Raw genomic sequence first — 12,390 nt, forward strand, 5'->3', positions numbered from 1 at the left:
CAGCAGAAAGGGCATCTGCCAGTAAAACATATGCCAGAGTAATTGGTGGTTCATTCCACAGTGGAAACCTCTGATAAAGCAAATAATAAACCAAAAGAAAAAGAATGTACACTAGTAGATAAACTAAAAATAGTTAATAGTGATAGCTAATATTATAGACTTCTGTGATTGTTACATTTTTATTCATTTTTTACATTGCTAAATTACATTTATAATACAAAAAAATGTTGCTCCCTCCGAAGTACAGCAATACTCTAAGCTAATTTGTTATGCTCATGACCAAGTTTGTGTTTGTCAATTCAATTCAATTCAGCTTTATTTGTATAGCGCTTTTACAATGTAGATTGTGTCAAAGCAGCTTCACATAAATGGTCATAGTAACTGGAACAGTGTGGTTCAGTAACTGGAACAGTGTGGTTCAGTTTTTAGTGTTTAAGTTCAGTTCAGTTTAGCTCAGTTCAGTGTGATTTAATCATTACTGAGAGTTCAAACACTGAAGAGCCAATTCATCGATGCGTAGCTCTACCAATCCTGAACCATGCGAGGCAGTGGCGACAGCGGAGAGGGAAAAAAAACTTCACCTGATGGGAGTGAAGAAAAAAAACCTTGAGAGAACCAGACTCAGTTGGGCACGACCATTTTAATTTCTCCGCTGGCCAAAAGTCTAGTGCAGAACTTCATTCGTCGTGGTTTAGGCTGGAAGATGGCCTCAGCGAAGACTCGTCTGTCCCTGGAGCGTCGCTGGAATCAGACTCATGTTCTCCACTCCCCATGACCATCAGCGCAGCAGCAGCTCAGGATATGGCCTGGTCCCGGATATGGAATCCTTGGGATCATCACGTCGCTGGTCTTGGATCCAATCAGTGACTCCGCATAATCTGAGGACCTCGGGATGAGTATCCCCAGGTGAAAATAGAGAATAAAGAAAATAATTAGCGTAGCTGCTGTTCATAGTGTATATAAGCAAGATGTAGGAGCCAGTGTGGAACCCGCTAGGTGATGCATTGAGTGTATGCTTTACTAAACAGATAGGTCTTTAATCTAGTTTTGAACTGGGAGAGTGTGTCTGAGCCTCGGACGTTATCAGGAAGGCTATTCAGGGCTCGAAATTAACTTTTTTATTTGGTAGCACCGGTGCTCCCAACTTCAAATATTTAGGAGCACCAAAATAAATTTAGGAGCACCAGAAAAAATTTAGGAGCACCCACCAAAAATGATCGAGCACCGCTGCAAATTGCTTTTTAAGGGATTTATTGTATTTTAAAACAACATTAATAGGACTGACAAAAACCAGAAACAACTATCTAACTAATGCTGCGAAGACATTGATATTTGTGTGCAATAATTCCAAAATGAATGTCTAATAATTAGGCCATAGAATATTAATGATGATAAAAAATGACAATAATAGTAACAATGAATTCCATTTCTCATTATGATGCTGCCTTGAATGTGCATGAATGTAGGTTATCTGCTATAAAAAGTCTGTTACTTTTTGAAAAATAATTGTATAGTTTGCATCAAACAAAAATGAAGCATTGCAGTAAGAAATATTTATTTTGTACTGCTGTTTTTATATGCATGTCAATTTAATACATAATATTTCTGCTACAAAACAAACAAAAGATTATAATAAATCATTCAATTCAATGATGAAAGCTGCAAAGCAGTCATCAGTAAATAAATAAAAAATTAAAATAATATACACCTCAAAAAAAGAATGGACAAAGGAAAGAAAGTAAAGTCTCACTTCTATCACTCTTTAAAAGTTTTGGTTTCAGTTTGTGTCAATTTAAATGTTCAGTCTGAGATGATCTTCGTTTTTCTGTGTTAGTGGAAAAGCAGGCGAGTCAGCCGACCCAATTTATGAGCAGGCAGAGCAGGATTTTTGCGCTAACCATCGGCGCAATTCCGCTGTTTGTTATGAAACGCAGTTTCAGTGTAAAATTAGTAAAGGCGAGCTTCTTTGGCGATGATGTACAGTATTAGATTTGACTTTTAGCGGACATTTGCGCTGAACACGCAGTGAATGCAACGCATGGAGATTCGAGCACCTTAAGCGCGTACTCGATTGATCTCAGCTGGCGGATCATTATTCACCACGTGACGTGTCATGATCGCTTTCATCTGCGCCTCAACTTTAGGTGGGGTTTGCAAACCTGTGTGCTTTTAAGTTTTCACTCTTCTGCCGTTTGCATTTCCCGTGGTCATAAAAGCTCCTTCCCTGTGATCTGACAGCAGAATACCTTGAGTGAATGACAGCTAATATGAACCAATATAGCGGCAGGGAAGAGCGATTCAGCACGTGTTTAGAAAAAAATCAAAACAGGTCGCACTACAACCATTATCTGCAGTCGCACTAATGCTCCCAGATATATTATGAGGTCGCATAGATTAATTTTCGGGCGCATATGCGACCAAAATGGTCGCAATTTCGAGCCCTGCTATTCCAGAGTGTAGGAGCCATGAAAGAGAAGGCTCGACCTCCTTTACTTGATTTTGCTATTCTAGGTACTACCAGAAGCCCTGAATTTTGAGATCTTAAGGAGCGAGTTGGTTTGTAGCGAGACAGAAGGTTGGTTAGATAAACAGGAGCTAGATTATTTAGAGCTTTATAGGTGAGAAGTAATATTTTAAATTCAATACGAAACTTAACAGGCAGCCAGTGTAAGGAGGATAAAATTGGGCTGATATGATCATATTTTCTAGACCTGGTCAGAACTCTGGCTGCTGCATTTTGTACTAATTGAAGTTTGTTAATAGAGGATGCTGGGCAGCCAGCAAATAGAGCATTACAGTAATCCAGTCTCGAAGTCATAAAAGCATGGACTAGCTTTTCTGCATCTGAGATGGATAGCATATTTCGTAATTTAGCGATATTTCTCAGATGAAAGAAGGCAGTTTTAGTGACATGGGATAAATGGTTTTTAAAAGTTAGATTGCTGTCAAATATGACACCCAGATCTTTTATATTAGAGCTAAAGCTAACTTTGTATCCTTCTAATTGTAAATTGAGTTGCGAGATCTGCTGTGTGCAAGATTTAGGCCCAATAAGTAATAATTCTGTTTTGTCTGAGTTTAAGAGAAGAAAATTGTTGGTCATCCAGTCTTTGATGTCTTTGAAACACTCAGTTAGTTTAGAAAGTTCAGACGACTCGTCAGGTTTAGTTGAAATATATAATTGAGTATCATTTGCATAGCAGTGAAAGCTGATCCCATGTCTTCTAATAATGTCTCCCAGAGGTAGCATGTAAATTGTAAACAGTAAAGGGCCTAAAACTGATCCTTGAGGCACCCCATACTTTACTGGGCAGATTTGTGAAGGCTGTCCATTAATATTCACAAACTGGTAGCGGTCAGTTAAGTATGACTTAAACCATTGTAGAGCCTGTCCCTGGACACCTGTAGACTTTAAGCGATTTATGAGGATATTGTGGTCTATGGTATCAAATGCCGCACTAAGATCGAGTAAAACTAATAGCGAGACGCACCCTCGGTCAGCAGCTAAGAGTAAATCGTTGGTTATTTTCACTAAGGCGGTTTCTGTACTGTGGTGAGCCCTGAAACCTGACTGAAACACTTCAAAAATATTGTTCGTCTGCAGAAAAGAGCATAATTGAGTGGAAACAACTTTTTCTAGTATTTTAGACATAAATGGAAGATTTGAAATAGGCCTATAGTTAGCTAAGTTGTTGGTGTCTAGTTGCGGTTTCTTAATAATAGGCTTAATAACAGCTAGCTTGTAAGAGTTTGGAACATGGCCTATAGATAAAGAAGAGTTGATAATGTTAAGAAGAGGTTCTCCTATAGCAGGTAGCAGCTCTTTCAGTAATTTTGTTGGAATTGAGTCCAGCATACACGTAGCTGGTTTAGAGCTATTTATAATTTTATCTAGCTCTTCCTGTTCTATGATTTTGAAGCAGTGTAGGTTATTATTATGATTTAATGAAATATTTACAGGATTTGGAGTATAAGCCGGTGCAGAAAGTTTGGCATCTCCTATTTTTTGTCTAAAGCCTTCTATTTTATTACTGAAAAAATTCATGAAATCATCACTACTAATTTGCGGTGGAGTAGTTTGTTCCAAGGATGACCGATTATTAGCTAATTTAGAGATGGTGTTAAATAAAAATCTAGGATTGTTATGATTATTTTCTATCAGTTTGCGCAGGTGCTCGGTCCTGGCAGATTTTAGAGCCCTCCTATAGCTGGACATACTGTCTTTGTACGCAATTCTAAAGACCTCTAAATTAGTTTTTTTCCATTTACGTTCCAGGGCGCGGGTTGCTGTTTTGAGCGCATGAGTATGACTATTATACCATGGTATAGTTTTAATCTCTCTAGCCTTTTTTAATTTGATGGGTGCCACAGTATTTAGTGTGCTAGTAAAGATGGCATCCATACTGCTGGTTACTACATCAAGATCATTTGAGTTTGCGGGTGCATTACGAAATAGAGAAAGATCAGGTAAGTTATTGATAAATTCATCTTTAGTTGACGGAACAATAGTTCTACTAGGGCGGAGTATTGGAGCGGGTTTGCTGATTTCAGGTAAACACAGCTTATATAGTAAGAGGTAGTGATCTGTAATATCATCACTTTGTGGTATAATGTCTACGTCAATAACCTCGATTCCATAAGACAGAATTAGATCTAATGTATGCTTTAAGCGATGGGTTGGACCCACAACGTTTTGCTTTATCCCAAGTGAGTGTATTAAATCCATAAACGCGAGCCCTAATGTATCATTAGCGTCATCTATGTGGATGTTAAAGTCACCTACAATTAGCATTTTATCAGTTTTGACTAGTAAGTCAGAAATAAAATCAGAAAATTCTTTTAGAAATTTGACATAGGGTCCTGGGGGTCTATATATGGTGATTAAAGCGAGAGATAACATAGGTTTTTGTATAGTATCTGGAAGCTGAACATTAAGCGATAATACTTCAAAGGAGCTAAACATAAGTCCGTTTCTCTGTTTAATATTAAGGAAATCACTAAAGATTGATGCAACTCCACCACCACGACCAGTTTGACGAGCCTCATGTTTATATAAGAATCCTGGAGGAGTTGCTTCATTTAAGCTAATATAGTCATTTTGTTTCAGCCAGGTTTCAGTGAGACAGAGTGCATTAAGATTGTTTTCTGTTATTATTTCATTAATGATAAGTGCTTTAGGTGCAAGTGACCTGATGTTTAGGAGACCAAGTTTTACGAAATTTGGATTTTCACTTTCTACTGGTTTTTCTGGTTTGATTCTTAATAGATTTTTTCTGGAGCACACAGTACGTTTATTTCTTAATCTAATAATACGAGGAACAGACACAGTCTCTATAGGATTCGCCAGATATGCGTTACTGATGTTTAAGTGGGGTGAACAAGAGTCTAGGTGGCTATAGTGTGAATTTTTACCTGCTAGTCAGATGGTGCGAAGTAGTCTGGAGATGTTGTCCGACAGGAGTTCAGCTCCGGCTCGACTGGGGTGCAGGCCGTCAGGACGGAAGAGCCTAGGACGCTCCCAGAAAAGATTCCAGTTATTAGCAAAGAGCAATTTTTGTTCTTTACACCATGTTATTAGCCATTCATTCAGAGCTAAAAGTCTACTGAACCTTTCATTTCCTCGGCGGTAGGTAGGAAGCGGCCCAGAAACGATGATCTGCGTGGCGGGCGAGGTGTTTGTCTTGTCCTTATGTTCATTTGACCATTTTTCTCATTTCATTTCACTTGTTTCATTTTTTTTATATATACAATATATCTCTATTAGGATTATTAAGAGGCACAATTGTGTCTTTGTACATAACATTACACAATAGCTTTAAAACCGGGACATGTATAATGTCTTTTCCTTTATGGCCCATGTTTCAGCAATGGTTATTTCTTCATTAGGAATTCACGGAGGTCAATCAAACTGGACAGAAAAGATGAGGAGAAGGGCAGCAAGAAGTCCAAGGCCTCGTCACTGAAATACACAGCTGCCAAACTACACGAGAAAGGAGTCATTCTGGAGATTGAAGGCGTCCAGATTAATCAGTACATTATTCCGCTTTTTCAATCTATTGCTAACACATTTGTATCTTGAGGAACTTCACACTGTTCCAAAATCAAACGCATGATAACTGAACTGACCCCAGATAAGTGGACATATTGCACAAAATGTCTTTTCAAAGAATGTCAGCAGTTTGTTGTTGTAGTGAGTTCTCAATTTTCTCTTCCTCGTGCAGTCCAAACGGGAGTTTAACAAATGTCAAGCCAACTATTTTTCCTATCTCAGATCCCAGAAGGCAGATCAAAGAGATATTATTTTTGTGTTAAGTGATTTAGTCCTTTAATTTGGTGTCAAAGAACATGTTTTATTTGCAAGGTTATTTGATGTATTAAGCTCCACCTATTCCAGTATTTCAGTCGGTGTTTTGTACATTTCAGGTTTAAAAATGTCATGTTCGACATTTGCCCTTGTGAGGAAGTGGGTGACTTTGAGATAAAGGCCAAGTTTATGGGAGTTGAGATGGAGAAGGTGCAACTGCATTTCCAGGTCAGTTCCCAAGTTCCCAGCAGAGCCTGGCACACTCATTTTCTTCTCCCATACAGGACATTACTTTTATTATCTGGAATTGCATGTATGGATGAATAACAACAGAAACTTTTTTAATATATCTTGTTATTTGTTTTATTATTATTATCAGGACCTGTTGCAGCTTCAGTATGAGGGAGTAGCTGTCATGAAAATGTTTGACAAGGCCAAAGTCAACGTCAACCTCTTGATCTTCCTTTTGAACAAAAAGTTCTATGGAAAATAATCATCTTTCAGAGCTCATTCAGTGCAAATATGTTTGGAAATATTAACTAGCTATCAAACTCCTGTTTTAGATATGTTAGTTTACACGGATTGCACAGAAAATAATGGAATGTGCCTTTGTTTGTTTTAGATGTTTTTATAAATGAAATGACTCTGCCCGTGCAGGGGAATTTGTGCAACTGTTTTTTTTTTTTGTATTTAATTTACTTTAAAAGGAAATCTTACCACTCTAAGAATATGATACATGCCATGCTGTACATATGAAACATACTTCTGACTTGACTTTTAGTGAAATGAAATGTGTTCGAACCATAATCAAAGCACCAAATGTTCACAACATGTTTAATGACTGGAATTCCTTCTCTTTTAGTTTTTTGGAAAATTGTGTATGAATTATATTTTTAAATACGAGCATAATTGACAATTGTTATGACAAGTAATGTGTTGCAAGCTGTAATGTTTTAATATGTTAAAAATGAATAACATGATTTCAGTAATGCACTACTGCCATGTGGCTGATTAATATGATAAACTGGAGGAGCCGTCACAGGCCTGTCATTAACTAGTGCCTTAACTTTCTATGTGCTCAACTGTGCATATATTTTAAATGATATTTTAAAAGTAGTGTTTTTTTATATATATATATAAATGTTCTGTTATGAGATGAAGTAATATTATTGATTTTAATAAATATAATTATCATACATCTAGAAAATGGTGTGTTTATTTTGCTTTATTGGTGATATTTATTAATAATATTTTATTTATTATTTATTTTGTGCCCCAAGGGACCAACTATGTGTTTTTATATTTTTGTAAGTCAAACAATAAACAATTATTCATGCAATTGCCAAATTCATCTTGTTCAAAATTGATGTAGGATCAAGCAAAAAAAACAAACAAAAAAATGACTGACATATGAAATCACCTTAGTTTGGCAATCCCAAGTTGCATTACAATCAATAATAGACTCTACACCTCTTACCTACACTCAGGGAGGGGCAGTATTTATAAAACAAGTATTATAAATCCAAAATAGTGTTTTTTAATTTGTGTTCGATAGGTTTTAACCAATTGGGTTCATATTTTCTGTCAAAATACCAAAGGGTCTTGTATTTTTATATTTTTTAAAAAACTGTAAAATACTTTGCAAGAAGTCTACATGATGACCATAATAATGCAGTGTCAGGCTGATGCTTTCTCAGTTATTTGCCTGAGCTTGAGGTCAGAACAGAAAATTGATCACAGGGGGGTCAATGCTTGTAGTATGGATGGAAATCATGCATCTTTGTTTAAGAAAGGAGATGGAATAAAATGTCAGTCCTTAAGAACAGGATGGGGAGCCTTTAGCTCAAAATCAATCTCAGTCTCTCATTCTCAGGTGGAAATTCAGACAAACTTTAGAATAATAAAACACCTAAAGATGCAGTAGGCAGTTCATTTTGCTGTGGCAACCCCAGAGTAGTAAAGGGACTTGCCCGAAAATAAAATGAATGAATAAAAGATGCTTTACTGGTGTTCACTAAGGGGGTTAACTGAGACTTTTCCAGGTAAATGAGAACTAAAAAAATCTTGGGAGAATGAGTAAACTGCACATATAATAGTAGTTTTGGATGAATTGCTTTTGTAGATGCTAAGAAAATACGACAAACAGCATAAAAATAAGTCCTTCAGTGACTGACTTAAACTTGCTCAGAAAAATGTTATTGTTAACAAACAGTGACCACATTTACATGGACATCAGTAATCTAATTATTTGCATTAATTCAATTGACAATAATTTGATTAAGGTGTTTATAAGAGTTACTTTTTGAATGTTCCTTCCATGATACCGTTTTACATGTTATAGCAAATATTTGATTGTCATTGCTTTACTACATTATCCGCGTTTCCTCAGCTGTTTTAGTGTAATTTCGGACATTTTATTTAAAATTTTTTGACTGGCTACAGTTTCACTTTCGTTCAGGAAGATTTCATTCTTGTCCCCGCTGCCCGGCATGATAAACTGAGGTATTGGATTCACAGACTGGTGGAAGAGTGTTGTTTTAATAGAATTTGATACCGCATGCCGATTGAAAAGGAAAAATCTCTGCATTTCGCGTTGCAGGTGTCAGTGGTCCTTCACTGACTCAGTAGGTGCAGTGTCAAACAGTCTGGAATATCCTGTGGCAAAACGCTGTGAAAAGTCCAACATGATGGTAATAGTTTGATTGCGGTGTTTACATGTCTGTGCTGCACTTCAATAATGCCACTAAAATCGGCATACTTCACATGTCTCAATTCGAGTTCTGTTTAGTTTGATTATGACCTTAATCAGATTAATCAAAAATCTGTTTACATGGTTGACTCTTAATCAGAGTATTGTCTTTATCGTATTAAAATCGGATTATTGTTGTCCATGTAAACATACTCACTGTTTACCTTATTATGTAAGTTTAATGGTCAAAGGATTGATCGCATATGCCTATTGATAGCACGTTTGCAAGGAACTGTTTTACTCCCATGTGAAAGTATTTTGTAGTAGGAAGAATTTCAAAATACAGTATTTTATTTTGATATTTGTTGTAGCTGCTGTATTTTGTAGTTTATTTTGATACATGGGAAATTAAGCTATTTGGTATTTTAATTTAAAATACATTTCAATGTATTTTTGTCCATACACTCACTTTCTTCCGATAATACAATTTGCAAGCATGCAAACTCCATACTGAACAAACGCTTTGGCTTTGAGAGATGAGTGAATTTGATTTGCCTCAGATTTGCATTCAGGGAATTAACAGATGAATGAAAGTCTACACTGTTAAACAATAATAATAAACAAAACAAATCATTGGTGCTCCTAAAGGGCAAATACTAGAAACTCTGTTTCACCAAACATAGTTACTTCATAAGAATAACTTTATGACACCTTTGGGTTTTCTGTTTTTTACAAACAATATCTTAAATAAACATGTTTGTACCCTGTTAAATAGTACTAGTAGTATAACTTCTATTACCCAAACAAAAATTTTATAAATGCTAAAAAGCAAAAAGGCTAATAAATGTGTTAAAATAATAACAATAATAGTAATAGTAGTAAAATATTTCTAAGGTGCAAATAAAAATAAACTTATCATTGTGGAATTCAAATAAAATCTAGTAAGAAAAAAATATTAGACACTTTTTATATTGATTAAAACACAGTATACAGTGAAAAACCCCACCATTAAAACTATAAATGTTCTTCTGATATCAAGCATGAACTAGTCCCTGCTGTGTTGCTGGGTTTCACATGTGTGTTGCTCGAGTAGGCGTCAACATTTGCGCCACAGAAAAACAGAATTCTCCACCTCTAGTAGTTCTTGGTGTCTGCTGTTGAGCGCGGGTTCAAGATCATTCTGGAAAGGAGTTTTCTGTTCTCACCCTCTCTTCATCAATTTGCGCTGCGGTGTTTGAGTCGTGATGTTGCGGGTTCTGTTGGTGACGGGTCTGCTGGCTCTGAACGGCTCTGCGTCTGCGCTGCCGAACAACGGTAAGACGCTTACAGACTTTCTTTTATCAGAATAAAATATGTGAGCTCAGTTCATTAAAATAGGCCTGTAGAACACAGTGGCATGTAGCATACACGATGAATCGCATAAAACGTAATGCAATAATAACGAAATCCCTTAAAGTTTAACTTGAAAAGTGAAGTAGCCTATTTTGGTATGAAATATTGGTATTAGATATAGGCTACGTTTAAAAAGATAAATGAATAGCAATGCTTGTACTACTATATTAACAATATAATAATTACATATATAAAAACAATATAATAAAAACAAAATAATAATTGTTTTAATGAATAGCTAAAACGCTGCTAATTGTAAATTCTAAACATGGAAATAAATAGGCTATGGAATTCAGCAAATTAATTTTTTTTTTCTCTGCAACAGGAATTCTAGCTAACATGACAAAGAGATATAATAAAACATGAACAGAAAGAAAATAGCCTAACAAAAAAGTATAAAATTATTTGATGCATGAATTAAGTTAAAATAACTTTTAATGTTACAATGATTAAATGCTGCAAAAAATGAATGTAAACACGTTTTTTCTTTTTTTTTTTCAGAAACATTTATTCGCTCATTTTCGGGATTTTTCCTCACCGTCACTGATGAGCCGTTTGATTATCTGGACGTGCAGGAGGGGGGAAGCGGCTTTAGTTCGGGTCAAGAACCAACACTCAGGAAAGAGCACCTCCACCCCCCGGCTAAAAAGACTTATCACATCTCTCAAGAGGCCTCGAGCTTCCTCACAGGCCGCGTGGCGACCGCTGTCATCCCGACTATATACATAATAGTGTTCATCATCAGCGCGCCTCTCAACCTGCTGGCGCTGGTCATGTTCGCGCGCAAAGTCAGACCCAAGAAACCGGCGGCGATTTACATGATGAATCTAGCCTGCGCAGACCTTCTGTTTGTTCTGCTGCTTCCTTTTAGGATAGCCTACAACTACAACGGAAACAACTGGATATACGGAGCCGGGATGTGCCGTGTTGTCACTGCTGCTTTTTACTGCAACATGTACTGTTCTGTGCTGCTGATTATGTGCATTAGTGTGGATCGCTTTCTGGCTGTCGTCTACCCGATGGACTCGCTCACTTGGCGAAGTCCCCAAACCGCGACTGTCACCTGCGCCGCCATGTGGCTTCTGTCTGTTGGCGGAGTGACACCTTTGCTCATTTCCAATCAGACCATTCACCTACCTGACCTGGGCATAACCACCTGCCACGACGTCCTTGACATCCAGCTTCTCCGCGAGTATTACCTGTACTTCTTTCCAATCTTCTGTTCGCTTTTCTTCTTCATCCCGCTCATTTTTAGCACCGTCTGCTACCTGCGCATCATCCAAGCCTTGTGCGCGGCAAACGTGGAAAACCGCGCGAAGAAAACGCGGGCTGTTATTATGGCCGTAACAGTTTTTGCAGTTTTTGTCATATGCTTTACACCAACAAACATCATCTTACTGTCACATTATGTGAGGTTTGCTTACAAGCACAATGACGCGTCCTATGCCGCTTACCTGGTCTCCATGTGTATGGGGAGCATCAGCTGCTGTCTGGACCCCCTCATCTATTATTTTGGTTCTTCTCAGTGCCAAAAACAAGTTCTTGCTTTTCTCAGATGTCAGGGGGTCCCTGGTATTGAAAGGAGCGCACAGTTCACCTCCAGCACAAGGTCAAGTAATCTGGAGACTTTGAAAAGCAGTGTGAACAGCCAGTACATAAAGCTGATGGCATGAACAGTCTAAACCTTGACTATATGGCTGGTTGGATATGTCTGGATTTTTGGAAGGGTCTTGAAAACTTTTAAGCTGGCCAGGATGAGAGACCTTGTCAAGCCATGATGCAACAGATTTCCAAGAACATTCTGTCTGTAACAGGGTTTTTCTTTCATTTTATTTAGGATAACTCGATGGGTGGAGTTGCCTGCACTTATTCAAAGGAATCTTATATAGAGGGTTGCATGATAACATCAGAACCTGCAAGAACAATTCAACACGACTTTTCTTTTGATTTTACCAATTAACTGAGAGTAAAACAAAATTTCTGGCAAACACAACTTTACAATCTT

The 12,390-nt window shown here is 37.2% G+C and overlaps 2 protein-coding genes across 3 annotated transcripts in view; both read left to right on the plus strand.

Moving 5' to 3' along the window:
* Positions 1-7,511, plus strand: part of iqgap2 (IQ motif containing GTPase activating protein 2) — a 116,297-nt gene extending 108,786 nt beyond the window's left edge. Inside the window, exons 36-38 of one of the 2 annotated variants that reach the window (XM_005165243.6) lie at positions 5,887-6,030; positions 6,424-6,532; positions 6,684-7,511. In XM_005165243.6, coding sequence (XP_005165300.1) covers positions 5,887-6,030; positions 6,424-6,532; positions 6,684-6,797 — 367 coding nt within the window. In that variant the 3' untranslated portion in view covers positions 6,798-7,511. Of the gene's footprint in view, positions 1-5,865; positions 6,031-6,423; positions 6,533-6,683 lie in introns of both variants that reach the window. The other variant, NM_001128340.1, reaches the window with a different exon arrangement.
* Positions 7,512-10,237: 2,726 nt separating this feature from the next.
* On the plus strand, positions 10,238-12,058 carry f2r (coagulation factor II (thrombin) receptor). The gene is made up of 2 exons (NM_001114846.1): positions 10,238-10,307; positions 10,887-12,058. Exons 1-2 carry the CDS (start codon positions 10,238-10,240, stop codon positions 12,056-12,058), a joined length of 1,242 nt encoding a protein of 413 aa, NP_001108318.1.
* The last annotated feature ends 332 nt before the right edge of the window (positions 12,059-12,390 follow it).

The sequence above is a fragment of the Danio rerio genome, chromosome 5, assembly GCF_049306965.1.
Source record: "Danio rerio strain Tuebingen ecotype United States chromosome 5, GRCz12tu, whole genome shotgun sequence".
NCBI lineage: Eukaryota > Metazoa > Chordata > Actinopteri > Cypriniformes > Danionidae > Danio > Danio rerio.

What these genes read in the sequence shown, in the direction of transcription:
- f2r (NM_001114846.1), top strand. Translation starts at nt 10,238, where the DNA reads ATGTTGCGGGTTCTGTTGGTGACGGGTCTGCTGGCTCTGAACGGCTCT. An exon ending in GTCTGCGCTGCCGAACAACG is followed by an intron (nt 10,308 to 10,886) that starts GTAAGACGCTTA and finishes TTTTTTTTTCAG; the next exon opens with AAACATTTATTCGCTCATTT.